The 23,349-nt window shown below is 35.3% G+C and overlaps 13 protein-coding genes and 5 pseudogenes across 18 annotated transcripts, besides 2 other annotated features; 14 read left to right on the top strand and 4 right to left on the bottom strand.

Annotated features, from left to right (window-relative positions):
- Positions 1 to 6,605: part of a mobile genetic element that runs on past the window's edge.
- On the bottom strand, positions 2,963 to 3,926 carry TVAGG3_0369710 (annotated as a pseudogene). The gene has a single exon. A coding segment is annotated over exon 1 (964 nt).
- TVAGG3_0369720 lies at positions 4,234 to 4,444 on the bottom strand (annotated as a pseudogene). The gene has a single exon. A coding segment is annotated over exon 1 (211 nt).
- A 1,433-nt stretch (positions 6,606 to 8,038) lies between the features above and the next one.
- Positions 8,039 to 23,349: part of a mobile genetic element that runs on past the window's edge.
- Positions 8,156 to 8,974, top strand: TVAGG3_0369740 (phage tail repeat-like family; the record flags this gene model as incomplete). The annotated part of the gene is made up of 1 exon (XM_051231729.1): positions 8,156 to 8,974. The coding sequence occupies one exon, from the start codon at positions 8,156 to 8,158 to the stop codon at positions 8,972 to 8,974; it is 819 nt and encodes a 272-aa protein (XP_051101459.1).
- On the top strand, positions 9,114 to 9,476 carry TVAGG3_0369750 (uncharacterized protein; the record flags this gene model as incomplete). The annotated part of the gene is made up of 1 exon (XM_001298021.2): positions 9,114 to 9,476. The coding sequence occupies one exon, from the start codon at positions 9,114 to 9,116 to the stop codon at positions 9,474 to 9,476; it is 363 nt and encodes a 120-aa protein (XP_001298022.1).
- On the top strand, positions 9,495 to 9,737 carry TVAGG3_0369760 (serine threonine-protein phosphatase family; the record flags this gene model as incomplete). The annotated part of the gene is made up of 1 exon (XM_001298022.2): positions 9,495 to 9,737. The coding sequence occupies one exon, from the start codon at positions 9,495 to 9,497 to the stop codon at positions 9,735 to 9,737; it is 243 nt and encodes an 80-aa protein (XP_001298023.2).
- TVAGG3_0369770 (uncharacterized protein) lies at positions 9,868 to 10,588 on the bottom strand (the record flags this gene model as incomplete). Its single annotated transcript, XM_051231730.1, has 1 exon — positions 9,868 to 10,588. A coding segment is annotated over one exon (721 nt), but the record flags the coding sequence as incomplete, so codon positions are not given.
- Positions 10,756 to 12,082, top strand: TVAGG3_0369780 (annotated as a pseudogene). The gene has a single exon. A coding segment is annotated over exon 1 (1,327 nt).
- On the top strand, positions 13,107 to 13,508 carry TVAGG3_0369790 (uncharacterized protein; the record flags this gene model as incomplete). The annotated part of the gene is made up of 1 exon (XM_051231731.1): positions 13,107 to 13,508. The coding sequence occupies one exon, from the start codon at positions 13,107 to 13,109 to the stop codon at positions 13,506 to 13,508; it is 402 nt and encodes a 133-aa protein (XP_051101461.1).
- TVAGG3_0369800 (uncharacterized protein) lies at positions 13,528 to 13,683 on the top strand (the record flags this gene model as incomplete). The annotated part of the gene is made up of 1 exon (XM_051231732.1): positions 13,528 to 13,683. The coding sequence occupies one exon, from the start codon at positions 13,528 to 13,530 to the stop codon at positions 13,681 to 13,683; it is 156 nt and encodes a 51-aa protein (XP_051101462.1).
- Positions 14,322 to 15,064, top strand: TVAGG3_0369810 (uncharacterized protein; the record flags this gene model as incomplete). The annotated part of the gene is made up of 1 exon (XM_051231733.1): positions 14,322 to 15,064. A coding segment is annotated over one exon (743 nt), but the record flags the coding sequence as incomplete, so codon positions are not given.
- TVAGG3_0369820 lies at positions 15,369 to 16,459 on the top strand (annotated as a pseudogene). Its single transcript has one exon. A coding segment is annotated over exon 1 (1,091 nt).
- Positions 16,514 to 17,374, top strand: TVAGG3_0369830 (uncharacterized protein; the record flags this gene model as incomplete). The annotated part of the gene is made up of 1 exon (XM_051231734.1): positions 16,514 to 17,374. One exon carries the CDS (start codon positions 16,514 to 16,516, stop codon positions 17,372 to 17,374), a length of 861 nt encoding a protein of 286 aa, XP_051101464.1.
- On the top strand, positions 18,212 to 18,670 carry TVAGG3_0369840 (KilA, N-terminal/APSES-type HTH, DNA-binding family; the record flags this gene model as incomplete). The annotated part of the gene is made up of 1 exon (XM_051231735.1): positions 18,212 to 18,670. A coding segment is annotated over one exon (459 nt), but the record flags the coding sequence as incomplete, so codon positions are not given.
- TVAGG3_0369850 (organellar and viral DNA polymerase type B) lies at positions 19,177 to 19,706 on the top strand (the record flags this gene model as incomplete). The annotated part of the gene is made up of 1 exon (XM_051231736.1): positions 19,177 to 19,706. A coding segment is annotated over one exon (530 nt), but the record flags the coding sequence as incomplete, so codon positions are not given.
- On the top strand, positions 19,771 to 20,091 carry TVAGG3_0369860 (organellar and viral DNA polymerase type B; the record flags this gene model as incomplete). Its single annotated transcript, XM_051231737.1, has 1 exon — positions 19,771 to 20,091. One exon carries the CDS (start codon positions 19,771 to 19,773, stop codon positions 20,089 to 20,091), a length of 321 nt encoding a protein of 106 aa, XP_051101467.1.
- Positions 21,704 to 22,159, top strand: TVAGG3_0369870 (uncharacterized protein; the record flags this gene model as incomplete). Its single annotated transcript, XM_051231738.1, has 1 exon — positions 21,704 to 22,159. The coding sequence occupies one exon, from the start codon at positions 21,704 to 21,706 to the stop codon at positions 22,157 to 22,159; it is 456 nt and encodes a 151-aa protein (XP_051101468.1).
- On the top strand, positions 22,191 to 22,688 carry TVAGG3_0369880 (uncharacterized protein; the record flags this gene model as incomplete). The annotated part of the gene is made up of 1 exon (XM_051231739.1): positions 22,191 to 22,688. The coding sequence occupies one exon, from the start codon at positions 22,191 to 22,193 to the stop codon at positions 22,686 to 22,688; it is 498 nt and encodes a 165-aa protein (XP_051101469.1).
- On the bottom strand, positions 22,708 to 23,131 carry TVAGG3_0369890 (annotated as a pseudogene). Its single transcript has one exon. A coding segment is annotated over exon 1 (424 nt).

Here is a 23,349-nt window from a genome sequence, read left to right on the forward strand (position 1 = left end):
TCTTGTCAATGACATTATATGAAACACCACAGCAAGCAATGTCAGGTTCTATTTCTTTGATGTTTATATCGTCTGCCTCTGTCAAAAGTTTCAATAGTTCTTTCAAAACTTCATGAGGTGCAATGACATATGAGTTCACTTTTACAGGGTTGTGTTCGACCAAGTTTAACATTATACCTAAAGCTTGACAAATCTTCTCCTGAGTTTTAAGTTTGTCTTTAAGTTGTTGGTAGTCGTTTCGAATATCTGCAACAGAACTTAAGTCTCTGCTAACTTCAGGATATGTTGGTTGTTCTTTTACAGGAACTATTGTTATACCATCTTCGTCTTCGTATGGTTTCCCCACTTCAACATCTCTTTCTTTGACATTGACAACAACACTTTGACTGTTTGTTTGAGTTGGTGAATTTAACTTTACATCTGCCACCGCCATTAAACCTTTTGAAACACTTACGCTTCTATTTTTCGGAAATGACATTTTACTTAGAATAAAAAGATGGACGTATTTGAGTATCTCTTCGAATTGAAGCAAAACAAAGTTTACACACACAAACAATACAAGTTCATTGACAGAGTAGTTCTTTACACAAACAATGGAAAATGTTATAGAATAGCAATATTTGCTGAACCAAAATATTTTCATAAAGCAAAGAAAGTTGGTATAACCGAGATGGTGAAAGTTCTTGAAGCAGACAAAAATATAACAACAAACTGACCGATATTTCTAAAGGTAAGTTTATAATACAATTTTATGTCAAAACTGGCGTACTGTCAATATTTGACGGAGAGAAGTCAGTTCAAGAACAACTTACTGACCTGCTGCCAAAATCTGCTCGATGGAAGCTGTCGTTATGCCAATCTGAGGAGCCCCAGCAGGTTTCATCGAACGAATCTTCAAAAGAGCATCTTCCGTGAAAAGTGCTATTGGTTTTGTAAACTTCTTTGCTCTCAGTTCATCTGGACCGTCTCTGTCACCAGTATATTGTATTTGAACTGTACCAACAGTTGAAATACCACCCATAAAGTCTTCTGAGTCAGCAAATGGAATGCCAAGCCAAAAGTTTGAACGGTCTCCATTTGTATATTGAGTTTTTTGAGCTCCTGTATGGGTCCATACTTTCACATATGGCATAATAGAACTTTGCATTTCAGGGTTAATGGTTGTTGTGAAGTTGTTGTTAAAGTTCATAGCATCTAATGTCAAGTTGTATGACCTCATATCCTCAACTGTAGAATATTCTTCTCTTGGATAATATTTGCCATCTATGTTTATATGATATTTAATACCGGGGTTGTAGAAGCAAGAATAGTCATTTATAGTTCGTCTGAACAGTACAAACATAGTATCTGCATGTTTCATTGCAGTTGTTAAGGCAATATCTGTTCTTGCACCTGGGTCAGCACTTTGGTTTCCAACTTCACCTGCAAAGTCTTTGACAGATATTTGGTGTATAGGGAACATAAGTGGAACTGCAATATATTTGGCAGCTAAAGCATTTGAAATATCTGGGTCCAACATATAGACTGCAAGTCTGCTTTCTATTCTCTTGCATTCAAATTTTTCGCATGTGAACTTAACTGGGTCCCAAGCAGTTCCAGCAGCATTGAAATAATAGTTTACTTCAGTGTTGAGGTTTGAGAAACCAAAGTCTAAGTCAACTTTGTCTTTGCAAAAGTCGGCGAATGACGTTTTATTTGTTCCCACTACTTCTGTAAGAGTGAATGGGTCTTGTGTTGGTGCAATGACTAAGTTATTTTTGCTTGGAGTAAGTTCGATAGAAATTTTTCCTGCCCAGTTTGGCAAGTATCTTAAAAACCTGAAGATGAGGAAAGATGACAAAGGAACTCTAAGTTTCAGTTTTACTTTAGTGGCAGCAGTTCCATCTGAACCAGAAAGGTTAACATAAACTCCTGAACGTTAGGGTCAAGTCTTCTTATTTTCTCAATGGTGGCGTACTGGTCTGTTTGTTCTCTAGCTTGTGGTTGTACTGAGTTTCTCAAAGCGAACCATTCATAGTTTGCCCATGTTACTGTTTGAACTAAGTCAGAGTTAGAATATATCTTATATCCATGAAAACTTCTGGAGCATATTGGTATCCGACATAGAAAATTCCATTGCAACCTTTCTTGTCAGACAACTTGGCAGAAGGTTTTATTTCAATGTCTTGTTCCACGTATAAGAATGAGTTGTCAATAGAAATTATATGAAACCTGTCGCAAGCAATATCTACTGTTGTTGAAGAACCTTCTCCAAACTCACCTACGTTTCCATAAGAAACAGCAGTTGTATATTCGTAAGTTCCAGGAACTATTTCTGACCTTCTAATGGCATTGTCGCATTCGTTATACCATTCGGAAACATTTCCATTCATAGCATCCAAAACTGTTGGCGTTATATTCTGAGCGGCGTACATTTCATATGAGTAAAAATATAGAATAGTTGGATTTATATGTCATAATAGAACCCACGTGGACCAAGCTTTACTTTCTTCCTGACTGAGTTTTTAACTCTTCTTTTTCCTTCATTGCCCTCTGCTTGAAGTTGTTGCATCTTTGCATTATGTTCATCTAGTATGTTGCAAATTTCCCATGTCCTTTTTGCCTTTTGGCTCTGGTCGCCCATCTCAGGTAACCTATATCCTAGAAAGAGTTTGTCATAGTCTGTATTTGAGTCTTCGCGTATTGTTTGCATGACTCTTTCCTGAGTTTCCGGTTCAAGCTCTTCAAACAGTGCCTGTCCATATGGAATAAGCTCGTTTCCAAATATATGTTTTTTAGCCATTCTGGTTTTCTTTCCATGTTACCAACAATATCTTTTGTGAATGGGAAAGCTTTTACCCAATCTTTCAGTCTTGCGTCGTTTATTTCTGTAGTTGGTTTTATTTTGTCAAGGAACATGTTTTTCAATACTAACATTTCATTTGGTACTGTCCATTTGAGTTTTCTTAAATATTCATCCCTTCTCGGTTCATTGTCTGCAAAGTAAGTTTTTATGACATTTTGTAAACTTTCGTTTGCAAGGTCATGTACAATAGGTTCTCTTCCTTCTGTCTCCCTAACTTTCTTTCTAAACTCTTCACCAAATATACCATCTCTATGGTTCTGTGTAGTTCTTTGAGATAAATGTTCTAGAACGTCAGGTGTTATATTTCCATCAGCCATGTTCATTTCATACTGGTCCAAAATATCTGCATCTTTCATATCTTTCAATGGCATTAAAGCCGCGCTTAAAATACCAGCTATATCTGGTTCACCATTCACTTCCATTGCGTCTACAACTTCTTGGAATTGTGGTTGTAAGTTTATGAACCACCTATCCGGATTAGCTTTATGACCCCATCTCATTGTAGTTCCATCGTCTGCAGAAACAAAAGTAGGTTTGTTTCCATCTTGGTTAGGTTCTGAATGAACTTTAAACAATGTTTCATTTCTATATGTTTTCTTGAAATTTAACCTTTTATTTTCACCGAGTTCATCCGAAGATTGAACGTTAAATGCTCGTAAGTAAAAAGGGTTGTTGTATTTGTGTACATTTTCTTTCAGTACTTCCATTCTATGCTGAATATTTTCATCTGGTGTTGGAGTCTTTTGTATGTCGGCAAACATTTTTCGATATTCTTCTACTATGTCAGCCGAATTTTTTTTAGACTCTTGGAAATATTCCATATTCTCCGCATACTCTTGTTGAGGGTCAAGATTTTTCGGCTGTTCCAAATCTTCATCTAGTTCTGTGAAGTTAGTTTCCAAAGGAGTGACTTGTTCGTTTCCTTCAGCTCTTCTAGCTGTTGTTGCTGAACTATTTCTTCCATGTCTGGTTGTATCTGAACTATTTCTTCCTGTGGAGTTTCTTGTACCTCATCTGCTGGCATTTCATATATTCCGAGACCGTTTTCAACAAGTTCCCTTTCTAAGTCATCCGGACTCATAAACCTTTCTTCTTTCGTTCCGTCTCTATTTTTTACGCGTTTCATGAAGAGAGTTAAATTGTCATTTAGCTCTGACATCAAATATCTCGGAGTAAATTCGTTCATGTCATTTGGATGATATGCTATTAAATCATATCCCTTAGCGAGCTTGTATTTTCCAGGTTTGAAATTATATCCCTTTGGTGCAGAGCCATAAAGCTAAATAGGTTCGGGTCAGTATTTCCATCCTTGAACTTTCTAATAGCTTCTTTATATCTGTCACTAAAGTCAATACTATCTGGGTAACCATAGTCTTCTTTAAGCATTTTTAAGAATTCTTGGTTCCTTGTTCTCTACTTCTTTTATGTCCTTGCTCTGTTTGTGGTTGTTGTTGTGCAGGGTTTTGAACTGTTGGTTGCTGTGCTGGTTGTTGTGCAGGGTTTTGAACTGTTGGTTGCTGTGCTGTTGTTGTGTTGGTTGTTGTGCTGGTTGTTGTTGTTGTTTGGTTGGTTTTGGTGCATGCCTGTGTCTGTGTCCATGTGACGATGTAAATGTTTTAGGTAGTCCTGGTGCAGGTGCTTCTCTTGGAGCGGTTTGGTGGTATATAAGTTCCACCAGCTGGCACTATATGTTCCATCTGCAGCATAATGTCCTACCTGACTTTTCGTTCTTAAGAAAGCATTTACTAGGTCTGTTTTGGTCTGTTGTAACTCTTTTTCTTGACTTTCCACAACAGTTGCTCTAACGGCGTCATAGGCACTTTGAACTGCCTGTCTCGTTGCTGCATCTGTTATTTTCGTCATATTTTGTGCTACTTCTCTTAACTTCTTTGTCGAAACCTTCAGACTTCAGTTTCTTTCCAGATGAGAAGTCGTTCACGTTGTTTCACACTTACTATGAAGAGCTTCGAAGCGTTCTTAAGTCAGCATTTGTTTAAAGCTTCATTGAACTATCTTCATCGCGCTTGTATTTTTGTCCTTATTGACCCTATGAGTTGGGCTGCTTTAGCGTTGGCTTGGGCATCTAACAGTCATTGTTGGCTTTTATATATTCTGCGCTTTTCATTGGCCTTTTGCATAGCCGCGTCGTTATTTTTACTTCTTGTGCTAAGTTTTCATACTGTACGGTTTGGTTTTGCAACTGTAAAAGTTTTTTCTGCCTTTACATTTGCTTCAACTTCTTTTTTATACTCATCGCTATCCATATATGTCTTCAGGGCTTTTTGTTTTATCTCTTCATCTTTCAGTATTTTATATTGAGTAGTATGGTTTTTTCAAATTTATGACATCTTGTTCCATTTTTGCTACTTCTGCTGCTTTTTCTGACACTTTTTTCGCATATTCCTCTGTACTTAGTTCTTTCAGTTGTTCTTCTTTCTTCTTTTTCTCTACGTTTAAACTCATTGAGTTTCTTTGTGTGTCTGTCATATTCTAGTTTCTTTTCGTTTTCACACTTATTTGCTTCTGTATGTCTATGTTTGACTTTTTGACATCTGTTATTTGATTTTTGAGTGAACTCAAATTCATTTGACTTTGAGGGTTATAGGCTGTTCCGTCTGCAGCTCCACCATAGCCTGCCATTTTCGCTAAAAGTGCCGCTCTTAAACCTCCACTCTGTGCACCAACAACTCGGTTTAAAAGCATAGGATTGCTTGACATTTGTTGCAACATAGTGGGGTCATTCAGCATTTGTTGTTGCAACTGTTGTTGTGGTGTTAGTCTTACTTTTGGATGTTTCAATGCTCCCTTCCTCTTACGTATATTCTTACGTAGCTTACGTGGCATTTTAAGTGAAGTTAAAAAGCGGCTTTTGACAGATGTTTTATATGACACTTCTTCGTAAGACTTTGTTTGAGATTTCTTCGTAAATGAGTGTAAATGACCCAAAAATATATTTTAGGTGAAGAGGTGAGATTTCACCTCTTTTTTCACCTCATTTCTCACCTCTTGAATTTTCATGAATTTCTTCGTAAAGACTTTGTTGAGATTTCTTCGTAAAGACTTTGTCAAGATTTCATCGTAAAGACTTTGTTGAGATTTCTTCGTAAATGACCCTAGTAGTATATTTTTGGTGTAAATTTCATGAAAATTCAAGAGGGTGAAAAATTAGGTGAAAAAACAGGTGAAATCTCACCTCTTCACCTAAAATATATTTTTGGTGTAAAATTCAAGAGGGTGAAAAATTAGGTGAAAAAACAGGTGAAATCTCACCTCTTCACCTAAAATATATTTTTGTCTGATTTTACGAAGAAGTCTTGACAAAACATTTACGAAGAAGAAGTTTTGACAAAGTCTTTACGATGAAGTTTTGACAAAGTCTTTACGATGAAATCTTGACAAAGTCTTTACGATGAAATCTTGACAAAGTCTTTACGAAGAAGTCTTGACAAAACATTTACGAAGAAGAAGTCTTGACAAAACATTTACGAAGAAGTCTTGACAAAACATTTACGAAGAAGAAGTCTTGACAAAACATTTACGAAGAAGTCTTGACAAAACATTTACGAAGAAGAAGTCTTGACAAAACATGAAAACATATATAATTTGTGAAAAGTGAAACATTATATAATGTTTTCGACCAAGAAGACTAACAATTTTCCGAATAAAAACTTCATTTATACTAAACATCTTCGGGGCTAGAAGGCACGAAGTGCCTGGAAGCCCCACTACCTTTTTTTTTTTTTTTTTTTTTTTTTTTTTTTTTTTTTTTTTTTTTTTTTTTTAGAAGCATCTTTATTACTTGCAAATAGTGAGCTTTTTACTATTGAATTTGATAAGTAATTCGAAAAACAAAAAATACAACCTCCATAGTTTTTTGTATCAGAAATATTTACTCTTTGAAGTGTAATTTTTCCATTTTCCGAGTAAATATTTCTTATTCCTTGAAATGCATCTCCTCCGCTTTTTGAAACAGCTGAATCAAATAATGAATTATTATTTGGTGCATTGGGAGATACAATGACATAACTGTGCATTCCAATATCCATCTTCGAAATTTTGGAATTATAACTTGTAATTCTGTCTTGAATGCATTGTCCAGCAGAAGAATAATACAAGCATCCACCATTTGCATTGCTAATACTGCAATTTGTAAATGATGTCGTGTCAACTAATAATTTTATTGAATCAATTGTGGTTGTAATTCTAATGGAACCGTTTTTAATCTCATTAAATATACATTTACTCACGTGGTAATCGAAATCTTTGGCTTCAAGTTGAGAATTTTTAGAAATATAAGAGTTTGGTTTTGGATTTGGAGAGAAAAAGCTCTCCCAATCATGAAAGAGGCACATCTAAAGATCTTTAGCGTAATTGTAATTAATATTTCAATTCAAATAGCAGGAATTTAAGTCGATTGCTTTCCAAAAAAAATTGACAATTGATACGCCATTGTCTTCTTTTATATAAATGTAAGATATTTTGGACTTGAATATCCATTATCTTCTTTTTAAAATCATAGAAGAAATAAGAACAAAATTTGTTTCCTTTGCCAAAATCTAAATTTATTTCCACCTTTCATATATATGAATCAACATGGATTTGATCAATGGAAAATAAATGAAATTGTAAGTATTAATATATTCAACATTTGTTAAACATTTGTGTGTTAAGTCGTGGTTTTAATATTTTCATTTCGAACCTTTCTAATTTGCTGTTAAGGGTGCACACGAGAGGATCATGTAAACTTCAGAATTTAGAACCTTATTTTTAGGCATTATCTTGGCTACCTATTTAGGCTCGAAAAGCAAAAAATATCAAAAAATACAACTTGACTCCATTATGACCCTTTCATGGAGGTAGTTTTTATCCGCTAGTATTTTCCCTTTGAATCTCTTTACAATTCGAAATCAAATTCAAAACTCAGTAGAAGAAAGGAAGAATCGACTTACTACGGTTGTAATACGAATAAATACATATATTTAATTATTTTTATTTACATAATAATTGTTTGAAGCTCATATTCCATCAAATTTTTAAATAAAAACATTAAAATGTTGCAAATGTTCATATATTTTAATAGGGTTTTGGCACTTTATTGAGGAATTACTACATACATAGTCGAACTGAACTTGATATTTTGAAATTTAAATTATTTATCAAAATTAAAATTTAACTTGAAATTTATAATTATTTAAAAAAAAAAAAAAAAAAAAAAAAAGGTAGTGGGGCTTCCAGGCACTTCGTGCCCTCTAGCCCCCCGTCACTTTTCTGTCACTTTTCAGGAAAAAACATTTTTATTATATATATAAAATGAATTTTACAAAACCACCGTTACCCTTCTTTGGAAATAAGAGTAGATGTAAAGATATTCTATTGAGAGAACTTAAGAAACTACCGAATGGTCTAACATTTGTAGACTTGTTCGGTGGAAGTTTCTATATATCTCATTTGTGCCATACAATATTTCCTGACTCAAAGATTATATGCAATGACTTCGACAACTATATGAACCGTCTCAAACATATACCAGACACAAACAAAATATTGAAAGAGTTAAAAGAAAAGATACCTATAGGTAAGATGGAACGTATACCATTAGATAAGAAAAATACTGTCAGAGAGGTTTTGAAAAAGGCAGAGTATATTGACTGGGATAGTATATCTGCTAGACTATTATATAGTGGTGCTATAAGAGTTCATGACATTGAAACACTTATGTCAAAAGTTTTATATCTTAACTATACAAATGTTTTCAAAGAGAACATAGAAAAATATATTGAGGGTATAGAGTTTGTGAGATGTCATTGGACAGAGTTGTATGAAAAATATAAAGACAAGGAAAATGTTTTCTTTATAGTGGACCCGCCGTTCTATAACACATGGGATTTTCAATACCAAGTAGACTGGACTTTGAGAGACTCTTTAGAAACTTTAGACGTTTTACATAACCATCCATGCTTTTACTTTACATCCGATAAAAGTGGTTTGGAAACCGTTATGAGATGGTTAGAGGACGTACATGACTATGATTTTAGATACGATAAGATAGAATATGAGAGAGGTCCTATAAACCGGAAAAAGTGTCACAACAAAGAAATTTTATTGGTAAGTAAATGTGGTTTGAAATAGGACTACTTGTTTTAGGTTTTTTCCATTGTGTCATTTACTTATTTGACGTGGCAGAAAGATATAGAGAATATGAAGATGAACCAATGCCAGCAAATGTTCAGCATATGTACTCGTAAGAGATATTTTTATCTAATATTAAATGGACGCACAGAACTTAGCGAATGCACAGCAACCTGGACAACCAAACCCAGAGAATATTCCAAATGAAGTTAGAATACAAACTGCAATGGCAAACTATGGTCAAGTGCCAACAGATGTACAAATGCAAACTGCCATGTCAAATGACGCTGCGTTAGGTTTGCCACCATGGTATGCAAATATGAGATGGAAAGAGTTTTATACAAACCCTGAAGTGGGATATAAACAACTCTATGCAGATGACGCGAACACAGGAGTTGACCCAGAGTATGTTTTCTACCAGAGGAGAAATAGAATGTATGAGCTCCAGTTAAAGAATGCAATGGAACTCAGAAGGAAACGTAAGAGACTAGGCGGACATTAGATTTTTACATATAGTAAAATGGGCTTCTTCAGTAGTATTGGAAACTTCTTTCGAAATGTTGGAAGAGGTATATGGAATGGAATAAAATCTGTCGGAAGAGGAGTATGGAACGGAGTCAAAAATATTGGTAAAAGAGTAGGTCAGTTCGTTGGTATTATACCTAAAGACCCTGAACCAGAAGAACAAGCTCCTGTTATACAACAGCCTGAACCTGCACCACAGTCTAGTTGGCAACCAAATCCAACACCTCAACCGTATTAAAATTATATTTTTACCGTTCGATAGTAGTTGTATATGAGACTAAGTTCTAAGTAAAACGCATGGTATAATGGAACTATTCTCTTTCTTCCATCTGTAGTAAACCATACTTGAAAGTCTGAAATACTTCCACTCGGTGGTTCATATAGCTTTGTAGGTTTTTCGTAAAAGTCATTTGCCAAGCATAAAAAAGAGTTTTGTGCACCAGAAAATGAAGCATGAACTATAATAGCATCTGAGTCGAAAACATTTTCATATGTTCCATTAGGGTTTTCGACTTCATAAAAGTTCGGGTGTACTGGATATTCTGCAGGCTGATTTAACATCCTCAAAAATCTATACCATGCCAAGTTGTTATATTTTGTAGAAATATAAACGTCTTCTCCAAGGTCTTCTATTCTATTGATTTTAACAGTTGCATTTTTCCTGTCATAAACAATATCGAGATGGTACTCTCCTTCGTCAATGTTGTACTGTTTTGCATATTCGAGATAGATATCGTTTATTTTTTCTTGAAAAGCTTGAAGAGTTGTTTCTAAGTTTACAAGCAAATTCACTTGTAAAAGTTTTCCCTGTTCAAATTTCTCATACGTACGTTTTTCTTTGTTATAGTATCGAACTTCAAAACCGACCGTAAATGGGAAACCATGTATGGCTTCTGAAATGAACTTCATTCTACGAAAGCCAATAGCTTTTGTGACGGATGGGTCTCTTAACCATCTTAACGGGTAGTCAAAACGATAGCCTTCATGCTTTACGGTCTCTGTCTCAAACTTTTGACCGACATTCGTAAAAAGTTCATCTAATGGTTTAGTTGTAGCAACTCTTGAATTTTCTTTTTCTATTGGAAGCATATTTTATCTAGAATAAAAATGTCGAAAGAAACAGCGTCTATGAGAGAAATAAAACACAACCGACAAACTCATTTTGCAAGCTCTAAATAAAACACAACAAACTTTTCAAACTATTCTAAGATATCTGAGTCATTGAAAGAAGGAACTTAAAACTGACGATAAACCCAATGACAGACGAGTTTCTATTTCAAGACAACAAGAACCATACTGTCTGTGTAAATCCAACAAAAGGAACTTTAAACGAGAAACCTATAGATGAACTTCTTTTGAAAGCAGATGTTGACAACAAGCTGACAAAGAGTATGTCATTGAAAAAGTTCAAGAAGAACATGACAGAGCAGATGCAACATATGCAACGAAAGAACATACTCATCCTGAACTAGCGGACAAAACATATGTTGACAATAAAATGTCAAGTGAAGTGACAAGAGCTGAAAACGAATATTCTAAAAAGACTCATATACATACCATTGCAAATATTACAAACTTACAAGAAACCTTAAACAGGAAAAAGTGACGTTGGACATACACATTCTATATCTGAAATAACAGACTTAAACGTTAGCCTTGAAAAGAAAGCTGACAAAACATATGTCAACAGTGAGTTAGAGGAGAAGGTAGATAGGGTTGTATGGCTAGTGCGTTAGTGAGAAGGCAGATAAGAATATGTGGATGAAAAAGACAATGAAATTAAAGAAAGGGTTGAATGGTATAATGAACGGACATCGAAGATTTTAGAAGGTAAAGCCAATACAGGGTGGGTTTCAGGATGTTTAGACCTTAAAGCGGATAAGAACCATACACATACCATTGCAAATATTACAAACTTACAAGAAACCTTAAACAGGAAAAGTGACGTTGGACATACACACGATTTCTTCGCAACTGTTGCTATAGAAAGTATTGAAGGAACGGTTGAAGAAACTGGTGGGGATGCAATATATTTGTAAACCTCCTAACTTTCCACAGGTTTAACATCGGATGACGACATAACGACGATGAGAAACATTAGATGTAAAGATGTTTATGTCATGAAGGATGAACATAATACTAAATTCACTGCTCAGATTTATATGACAAGAAAGCAGACAAACAGAGCTTCAAACATTAAGACAGAATAACTTCAAACATTATATCCTATAGGCTCTATTTATACGTCAATGAACTCTACCAGACCAGAAAACAGTTCTGGGTTTTGGAACTTGGACTCAAATAGTCGACAGGTTTTTGTATTGTGCAAACTCTTCAAAGGAAACAGGTGAAGTAAAACGATTTCAGGTGAAAATTTACCTGCACACAGTCACTACGTAGATTTAAGTACATCTCAAGCAGGTTGGCATAAGCATAATTTTGGGATTGGCACGCTTGAAAAAGGTAAAGGATATGATGTTAAAGACGACGTTAAGTTTGCTATAAATTGTTACTGGAGTGACACTCAGGGAGATGGAAACCATACACATTTCGTTACAGGATATACACAAACAACGGGACAAGTAAAGACTACATGCCACCTTACATGACAGTTTACGCATGGTATAGAATTGCTTAGTCGTCATTTTCAACTTCTTTAGCATATTCGTCAGGAGTTGTCTTATATTTGTTAGGAACTGTCTTTGAAAGTATACCACCTTGAACTTTGACAAGTTTGAAACGAGGTCTGACAATAGTAGTTTTATCTTCTGCTTGCAGTGTGTACATTTTGCCATGTTTGCCTAAAACTTCATAATATTCTCTTGTATACTTTCTTCTATTTTTACGAACACGAACGTGAGTACCTGTCGAGTTCCCATTGTTGTCATAGTCAATAGTATTTCATATGGGTCGCGTTTAGTATTTCTATTTTTACTTTGTCGCCTTTCTTAAGTTTGAAGCCTGGCATTCTTTCTTGTTTGTCTCTTTTGACTAAACTATTAAATATATAGTCTTTCTCTAAGTCGGGGTTGTTTTTCATTTCTTCGGGGAGTGGTTTCCCAAACCTTTTTGTTTACGGGTATTGTAAATATTTAAAACTTGTCTCATCTTTGCCATGGAGAAATGTCTGTATTTGTCGTCATATGACATTTCATTTGCTTCACCACCTTGTGGTTGGTTTAAGTCTCTTAAGATTTTTATACAACTGTCAATGACACCAAGAGCAGAATGGTTTTGGTCGACAATGAAATATTGGTTTACATTTTTTGAACGCAGATAGTTTTTAATATCGTCTGATTTGAAAGAACTTTCACAGTCAGATGTCAGTTTTGTTGGATGGTATTTGTCAACGAATATTGTCAAAGCAGTTTTCACATCTAAAATATTTTTGGACTGTAATGGTATGGCTTCACAGTATCTTGTGTTTTGACCGACAAATATTACCAGTATGGTGGTCCATCTTCTCTATACCTCGGAATGTTTTCCAAGATATCCATAAACCAAGCATTTGGTGTTGAACTAAAGATTTTTATCATGAGTGCTTTCTTTGTTGCCTTAGAAACATAGGGGTCCTTGTTTGGATTCGTCATTTTTTAACCCATAAGAAATGGGTTTATTTGGCGCATTAGCAGGAGTTGCATCCAGATTTTTGCCCGCAGTGGGAACACTAGCCAGAGGTGCATTTGGAATTGGAAGGAAGATTTTGAGTACATTAGGTATACTGAAAGAGAAAGCACAACCTATTATACAAACTGTACAGAAAGGTTGGGAGGTAGCACGAGATGCAGCAAATCTTATTCCAAATCCTGAAACAAGAGGAAAAGTTCAAGGATGGATGGACAATGTTTCCAGACAAGCAGGAAACTATTATAACAAAGCAAATGACTACTATAACCAAGCAGGGCACTACATGGACCAAGGTGAAAGATTCTTTAACAGAGGATATAACCATGCACAACAGTGGGTAAACAACAACCAACCGCAACCGCCTCAAACGTGGGGAATGTAAATTTTTTTACTGAGATGAAATGAACAATACAGCATTGAGACAAATGGGCTCAAGATGGATTTGTCGACTTCCAGCAGTTACACCACCACGTGTTTGTCAAGTTCTTCCTATACCTCAGGAAGTTTTAGACCGACTTAAAAAACAACAACAACCAGTTGAAAACAAACCAAACTAAAATTTTTTACTGAGATGAAATGACCGAAGAAGTTGAAACGGTAGATTTGACACCACAAACAAAAAGTTCAGAACCATTGTCAAAACCTGTCAAAGAACTTACAGATGAAGAAAAAATTCAATAATAGAAAGTGCAGGTCTGGAAATACAAACCCTAACTACAAAGTCACTTTTCATAGAAATGGAACGGCTAGTATCTCAAAAAAAAACAGACTCTCACAAATAAAATATTGAAGTCTGAAGGAGTTCGAGACAACAGATGGAAAAGTATATTTTACCGACGAACAGTTCATTATAGAACATCTCATTGACTTAGAGTCGAAATATTCTAAACTTTACAACAAACACAAAAAGTTGAAAGGAAAACAAAAACAATGGCATATGATATTTATGAAGATGTTGACGACACAACTCCTGCAAGTGGAAAAGTCAGAGGAACCGAAAAGTGACGAAAAACCGATAGAAGAAGAAAAACCAAAAACTGAAGATAAACCAAAACCAAAGTTTAGTTTCAATACTAAACCAAGTCAACCTTCATTAGCTGGTATGGGTTGGCGTCAAAGACTTATGGCAGCCGGTGGTTATGTTAAGTAAAGAAAAAAATATTTTTTTATTTTTATAAAAATGCCCCCGTATAGAATGGATAGAAAATCTGCTAGAATAAAAGCAGAGTTGCAAAGATATGGTTGGAGAGTTTCGAAGAATTTTAAATATAGGAAGGGAAGACCCATAAAAGTCTATGACAAACTGGCTGGTCTTCGCTACGAAATGGACCTAGAAACAGCGCGCGCCAACTATCCAAACAGACTGGAGAGGTTAGAAGAAGAACGTCTTATGGACATGCCTTTCAATGTTACTGAGCCTCAAGTTGAAGGACACGACGGCTTTGCCAGATTCTACTGGAAACATGACGAACAATTGCATCCTTTGAGAAGGAAAAAAGGAAAAGGTGAAGACGCACATGCTCCCATGGAAAGAACAAGATATGCATATGAGAAGTATCGTGAAGTTAGAAGTCAAATTACATCTGGTCGAACCTTTACAGTAAACTTTGACGAAGGAAAGAACAAAGAAGGCTTCATGGGAGTACTTGCTGCCATACAAGACGGAAATAAGAAAGGATACAATCTCAGACTAACCGTAACAGATTTAGATGGTCATATATACTACTCACATGGCAATGTCACAACAGCTGCAATGCTTCTTGACGCTTTCAAGACTACAAAGAGAGAACAAATGGTTGACTCCGACTCAGATATTTTGAATGCAATTGAAGGAATTGTAAGCGTGAAGTTCGAATGGTATCAACCTAACCCTCAAGCAGTCAGACAACATGCTGGATACTTCCCGTTCAGAAATAAGTCTGACATTGACTTAACAAGGTATGGAATTTACAATTCAATTGAAAAAATTGTCAACGAACCTTGCATTCTTACATGTCTCAGGAACTCTGGTCTTGTTACAGATGAGAAGATGAAGTATCTTGAGTCATGTGTGAAGACAAGGTACATTCTCAGAGGTCAATTGACAAAGATTGCACCGTTGGCAAATGTGAATATCCGAGTCAACATACCTACAGCTAAAGGTTCTTCACATGACGACTATGTTGTTGACAAAGACTTACCATGGTTGAAGATTGTACTTGTCCACAACCACTTCATGTTGAACGAAAGTCTTACAAACCCATTGTTCGGAAAAGGCAAGTGCAATATTGTCAGAGCTGTTAACATTCTTTTCGAGAAAGGTTTGTTGGAACCAATTCCAGATGACAAGCTGACAGAAACTTTTGTACCAAAAGACGAAACAAACTTTTCATTGTTAGCAAGACCAAAAGTTGTTCCAGACAAAGTTCTAGTACAAAAGAAGTACACAGTTCCAAAAGGAGTTGGATTGTTCGGATACCAACCTGAACCAGAAGAACTTCCAATGAGGTTGCAAGAACTTCAAGATGCTATAACAAACTCCCATTGAGACATCCAATCGACGTCAAATTGTATTGGAGAGCATCAGAGTTAGGTCAGAAGGTTTTATATGAAACAGGTTGCTTCGACGATGTTTATGAGATAACAGGAGAAGTTTCTCAGAAGATAAGAGACTCGCTTGAATTTCCAAAAACTGGTCCGATTGGATGCGATAAGTTCGACTCAGATGAAAAAATATACTATGTCGACCTTAACGCCGCATACATGAGGTTCGTCCAATATATCCCGACTGGAATTCCAAACGAAGATGGTGAGTTCCCAGGAAGGAACTATACAGTTGGAAAAGTCATACAACAACTGTATGATATTAGGAAAGCTTCAAACCCCAAACTTGCAATGACATTAAAATTGCTTATGAATTCGACATGGGGGTATTCCATTAAAAAACCTCAAGAGATGAAGAGTAAACATTATGAGAAGGTCGACAACTTTGTTGAAAGGTTTTCTCCTTTTGTTTTGAAATACGAATTTACCGAAGGTGAAAGTGGCTTAGTAACCACATTAAAACCTATTGTCGAACATTGGTCTTACCCTCAGTTCGCAAAAGCAGTCCTTGACAACTACAACAAATTCTTCTCCGAAGTCAAATCCAAAATTGTGGTTTACTATGAGAACATCGATGCACTCATGACGAACGAAGAAGGGTATAACAAACTCATTGAAATGGGTTTAGTCGGTGAAAAGATGGGCTGTTTTAAGCTAGACAAGGTATTTTCCGAAGTTCATGTTCTCTCCAAGCGTAAGTACTGGGCCGTACTTGAAGACGGCACAGAAATAAAACATTGCATGAAGTAAAAAATTGCATGAAGTAAAAACGTTTTTTAAACAATATATTTTTACATATATTAAATGCTTCAGGTTGAAAAACAAAGAACAAAAGTAGCAGATACAAAACCGTTAGACTATATCTTTACAAATGCTGGTAGGACTATTTCAGATGAAGAAATTTCATCCGGAGCTTACAGGTTTGACTATCCAATTCGTTGGCTTCAAAGTCCTTCAGATGCAAAGGCAATAGGATTTAGAAGAGTTTTGTTTTCAAAAAGAACTAACGCTTTTATGTTTGCAGTATATTTTCATGGTCAGTATGAAGGTTCTGATGGTCTAATAGACAAATTTGACGAAATGAGAATCTTTACAGTTCGTTCAGACGAAAGTCTTGAAAAAACTCTAAATGACTTTCAAACTCAAATAAACAAATACTACTGGGAATTTCAAGAAAAATACGATTCTTTACTAAATGGAACATACTATCTGAAACTAGAATATGACAAGATGAACTCCACAGTTTCATTTCAAAGGATTGAAAATAACCCTCCAAGAGATACACAGTTTTTATTTTGGGAAGTAGACAAACGTTCTTGGGCACAATTTCTTCGGTTACTAAACCAGAACGAACCATTGCCACCTGACGGTCCGTTTAAATTTATACGTCCACCAGCAGATTTGACAGTTTATAGAAACGTGTTTGACCCTCAAAATGTTATGTGTCATGCAAGTTTCAGTTCAAGCAACAATAGTTTTCTTTGTATCGGTAAGGACTTTTATGACCTTACCTCTAAATTCTACGAACCACCTAGTAACAGTTTCTCTGACTTTCAAGTTTGGTTCACAACAAATGGTGTGCAGCATATAATACCATTGTACTATGACTTTTATCTCGAATTGTCTTTCATATATAACTACGGAAAAGTGCTGAAAAAGTATTGAAAAATATATTTTAGGGTAGAAGGGTATATCTACCCCGTTTTCTACCCTCTTTTCTACCCTCTTGAATTTTCATGAATTTCCTTAAGATAGAAAAAAATATATTTTAGTTTTATTTTTTTTAAGTTTGGTCATCCTTCACTGTATGACAAATATACTATATTTTACTTAAAAATATGCAAGCGGCTCATAGCTCAGTGGTATGGGCTACCTCGCTACAGACGTCGAAGACCTCGGTTCAAATCCCGATTCGCGCAGGTTTTTTCCTTTTATGCAGTGAAATTTCATGTACATAGGTTACTTTGGTGTTAGACCCTAGTGAAGAAAATAGAACGATATAAGTTTACATTTGTAAGGTTACTTTGGTGTTAGACCCTAATGAAGAAAATAGAACGATAGGAGTTTACATTTGTAAAGTTGGACGATAAAAATCTCTGCTACTAGCAGTACTGCTACTGTCAGTAAAAGTACTGCTACTGTCAGTAAAAGTACTGCTACTGTCAGTAAAAGTACTGCTAGTTGCAGTAAAAAGGAAAATTTGAGAGGGTTTTCGACGATAAAGTACTGCTACTGTCAGTAAAAGTACTGCTACTGTCAGTAAAAGTACTGCTACTGTCAGTAAAAGTACTGCTACTGTCAGTAAAAGTACTGCTACTGTCAGTAAAAGTACTGCTACTGTCAGAAAAAGTACTGCTACTGTCAGTAAAAGTACTGCTACTGTCAGTAGCAGTACTGCTAGTAGCAGAGATTTTTATCGTTTGTGGTCCGACGGTTAAGCCACAAACGAATGTCCGACGTCCCACCAAAAAATATTTTTTTATTTTTATTGTAAGAACAGAAATGTCAGTCGAAGCAAAAACGTTCACGAACAAATCTAATGGCGAAACATTCACAAAAGGCACTTACAACGGTATTGAAGTCTTACGTAGAGACAAGGATGGTTATATAAATGCAACAAAGATGTGTCAGCAGTTTAGGAAAGACTTTAGAAGGTTGTTGGAAAATAAGTCCTGGGAAGAGTATTTTAAGGCATTTTGTGAAGAATATACCAACCCGCGGAAAACGGCGGGTTGCTTTTTATACAAAGTTCATGCAGGAATTCCGGATGAAATCAAACAGGTTAGAGGAATGTATGTAGACCCAAGACTCGTAAACTATATTGCAATGTGGGCTTCTCCAAAATATTGTATAGCAGTTGGAAAAATTATGGACTCCATAGACAAGAAAGTTCATGAGAAGTTAGATGAAGAAGAACTTGAAGATACAGTAGAGAATGCAAAACCTTTGTTTGAAGAAGAAGTTAGAAAAATGCATGAAAAACAAATAGAACATGAACGTGAGATATGTTCTGGTTATAGAGATTCTCCATACGAACTAGACCAATGGGAACAAGAAGATTTAAAGAGAGAATTTAGAGAATATGAACTCGCTAAGATAACATTAGAAGCTGCAGAAAAGAAGTTAAAAGTTTGGGGTCGTTTTGTAGAAAAATATTGTGAGTAAATGAACCATTTTTTTTCGACAAAAATATATTTTAGGGTAGAAGGGTATATCTACCCCGTTTTCTACCCTCTTTTCTACCATCGTAGAAAACACACAAAACTCTTGAATTTTGTTGCTGAATTCAATAAAAATATATTTTAGGGTAGAAGGGTATATCTACCCCGTTTTCTACCCTCTTTTTCTACCATCGTAGAAAACACACAAAACTCTTGAATTTTGACACTTTCACAAAAAACATAAAAAACATAAAAAATAAAGTTGGTTTTTTTAAAAAAATATTTTTTTATTTTTATTGTAAGAACATGTTAGCAACAACAGCACCAAACTCGTTAGTCATGAACCCAACTTCAATGTTAGTAGAGATGAAAAGCTTCATTCCTTCTTCATATACTTTCGAAACAGAAATCCAGAAGATAAAGCAAGAACTTCTCCAAGGAGATTTAGATTGCACTGCAAAAGATGAAACAGATGAAGAATATCTTTATGAAATGCAGGATATTATTGACCATCTACCTAAACTTCCTGAAATCCAACAACAAAAACTCACTATTCCAGAATTCGATGAAATAGAAGTCAAAGCAACTGACTCAGTAGAAATAAAGAAGTTCATACGAAAGGTTAACTATGAGTTTCTTGGATTTCATTGCAACCACAAAGTCATGGACAAAGATTGCGATATGGTATATAAGAACATCTCTGACATATACAAATCTGGGGAGTTTAAGACCTACGACAACTTTGTTTCGTTAGTTGCTGAATGTGTATGGCAGATAAGAGATAAAGATAGAAGAGGTAAGATATGGAATGAACAGATAAAACCCGCAACTTTTGAGTTAAAGAGAGCAATTGACGCCTTAGTCATACTAGCAGGTAAGGTTTCAGAATATAACGCAAAAATGAACCCACAATGTTCTAAATGTAAAGCAGCAATGAGGAAATATAACTACTCCGTCAAAGAGATAGAACGTATGCGAAACGACTATGCTGACTTAAAGAGGGAGGCAGAGAAACCAGCAGAAGATAAAATGGACATGTTGACATTTCTAAACAAAAACTATCCAACAGCTGACGATTTCCTTCTTTCAGATGTCAAGAAGAAATATAAAGAAACTTTCGGCATTGTGAAAACATTCGATATCCTTCGTGAAGAAATAGAAGCTACAAAACTGTTTAGAATTTCACGAATTCACAATGTTTACCATGTAAAACGCTTATAAAATAACTGGGGTAGAAATGAGGGTAGAAAACGGGGTAGATATACCCTTCTACCCTAAAATATATTTTTATTGAATTCTGAGTAAAATTCTGAGTAAAATATATTTTAGGGCTTGTGTCAAACCGTTGAGTTTTCACAAAATTTAAAAAATAACGTTTACCATGTAAAACGCTTATAAAATAACTGGGGTAGAAATGAGGGTAGAAAACGGGGTAGATATACCCTTCTACCCTAAAATATATTTTTGTCTGATTTACGCTCATTACGATGAAGAAGTCTTGACAAAACATATACGTTTAGTTTCGATGAAATCATGACAAAGAATGTACGATGAAGAAGTCTTGACAAAACATTTACGATGAAATCATGACAAATTCAAGAGGGTAGAAATGAGGGTAGAAAACGGGGTAGATATACCCTTCTACCCTAAAATATATTTTTGCTGAAAAAAATGACCAAATTTCATGAATTTCCTTAAGATAGAAAATAAAAGCTAGTTTTTTTAAAATATTTTTTTTTATTTTGTATGTAAGAACAGGAAATGTCAAACACTGAGTTTGAAACAGTTAGAAAGATAGACAATGACACCAAAATGGTTAGAATTGGTGATTTAAACGTAAGATACTCAAAGAAATACAACAAATATTCTTTGTCAGACATTATATCTCCATCTGGAAAGAAAACAAACGACTGGGTTAAAATTGCTTCAACTCAGAAAATTTTGACAAGAAATCCTGAGCTTATGATATCGGTAAGATTTCATGGAACTACAGCATATCTTATAGACAAAAGTCTTATACCAGTAGTTTTGTTATGGATTGACCCAGTTGTTGGATATAATTTCATAACATATGGTTCATTCGATACGGAACGTTGCAGTGAAGGCTTACTTTACATCGTTCAGAAACCGAAAGACTTCAATACAAAGAGATATAAGATAGGAAGAACATTTAATATAACTAAAAGATATGACTCTACAGTCAATAGAGTTAAGGTTGTGTTTGTTAACGATATGAGAGCTGCAGAAACAGAACTGCTTGAAAAGTTTGAGAAAATGTATGGTGCTCCCACGAAAGGTAAAGAAACGTTTGAAGTAGATGAGATAGATAAAGCTATAAAATTATTTGAGGAAGTTGCTGAAAAATACATGTAAAGCGTTTATTTTTGGTCTTTTATACAAGATAGAAAATAACGCTAATTTTATTTTTTTTTATTTTTTTATCCGGAATATAAAGACAGATATGTCAACAACAGAGAACACAACAACTGCTATCGTTCATGAAGCTATAAATGAAGAATATGAGTGGGTTCAGTTTAACAAACAACTCCGTCTCATTCGTTCGGTCAAAGATGACATGTACCAAATGCAAAGTATTTTGAATGCTCTTCGTTCTACAAAGCAAGCATACCATTGGTTTGAAAACCAACAGACAAAAGAACTTTTAGAAGAATTTCCTCATATGTTTGCTACCCTCGGAAAACCGAGGGTAGAGATTCCGTACGAAAATCGCAAGAATTTGGCTCCTGGTTTGAGAGGTTGGTATGTACATAGACTTCTTGTAAATGCTGTTGCAATGTGGGCGTCACCTCGCTATGCTTGTTATATTTTCATGATGTTAGATGAAATTCATAGACAAGAACGTGAAGAGATGGAAAAGAAACTTCAAGCAAAAGATGAAGTCATTGAAGCAAAAGACAAAAACATACAGAAAAGAATACCACGTTCGGTACCAAAAGGAAAGGAAAAGAACTATAAGTATATGATTTATACTGAAGAGATGGAAAATGAAGAAGATAAAGATATGGTTATGTTGCATTTAGTCAGAAGAAACAACAAAAGCTTTTACGACCTTGCTAAGATTTACAAATCTGACAGAAATTGGTTCTATCGCGAAAACTTACCGATTTCAATGACTCCAAATGAAGATGTGAAACAAATAGTTCAAGATACGTTACCTCAAACACACTATGATATTAAAGGTTGTACAATACTTACCTTCAAAGAAGATTTGCCATTGTTAAAGGAAAAAATAACAGAGTATTTTGACAACTTCAAACAAGCAGAGTAAATGAACCATTTATTTTTGGTCTTGACTTCAGATGGCTCAGGTAGCTCTAGATGGTAAATTGTCTTGTCAAATCCTTCCGACATTCCAAGTTCTTCCTTCCGACATTCCAAGTTCTTCCTTCCGACATTCCGAGTCCTTCCTTCCGACATTCCAAGTTCTTCCTTCCGACATTCCAAGTCCTTCCTTCCAACTGGAAAAAAATTTCCCGACAACTGGAAAAAATTTTCCTTCAGACAGGAAAAAAATTTCCTGTTGTCCGTCCGTAAACCATTCAAATTTTCGAAAATTGAGAACTTTTTGGTCGAACGACAGAAAAAGTTTTTCCTTCCAACTGGAAAAAATTTTCCTTCCAACTGGAAAAAATTTTCCCGACAACTGGAAAAGTTTTTCCTTCCAACAGGAAAAGTTCTTCCTTCCAACTGGAAAAGTTCTTCCTTCCGACAGGACACAAACGAATGTCCGACGTACCACCAACCGAGTCCATTCCAAAGCCAGAAGAACCGACAGCCCCAGCACCACAACAGACTAAGACTAAACACTTACATTTTTCAAGCTTGACTTTTTACAATTTGAACTTTGTTCGCGTAGATATGAATTCTGAAAGAAGTATGAGGGTCTTGTATGACTTTGTACTTCTCCCATAGTTCATGTCTGTCAAACTTACCTGCCATGGACTCTTTCATAAGTTCCATGAAATCGTCTTCGGACAATCCAGGGAAAAGTATGATATCAGTAAGTATTCTTTTAACATCCTTACTTAAACTCTTGGCTGTCTGTACACAAATGACAACTGAGATGTTAAAGTGTCTGAGCTTCTTAAGAATTCGACACATGTCTTGTTCTCTGTTCTTTAACAAAGGATGAGAAGCAAAGTCATCTAAGATAAGAAGACATCTGTGAGGGTAAGTCTTCCAATCGTAAGATTGCAATTTCTTCGAAATGTATTCTATCTCTTTCTGTTTGTTTCGGAAGTGTTTCTTCTCTAATATTCTCTGCATTTCCTCATTTGGGTCTTTAAACTTCGAGTTTATATACTCATTTATAGCATTGTACTTCAAAACTCTTCTTTGGTACTTCTTTATCCAATCTAACAACTCAGAGTCTTTTATACATACTAACTTAGACTTCTTTATAATATCTTTGAACGAATTTACGGTTTTGGTCAAATTGACCAGGAAGTACTACAAATG

Source organism: Trichomonas vaginalis, chromosome V, assembly GCF_026262505.1.
Source record: "Trichomonas vaginalis G3 chromosome V, whole genome shotgun sequence".
Taxonomy (NCBI): domain Eukaryota; phylum Parabasalia; order Trichomonadida; family Trichomonadidae; genus Trichomonas; species Trichomonas vaginalis.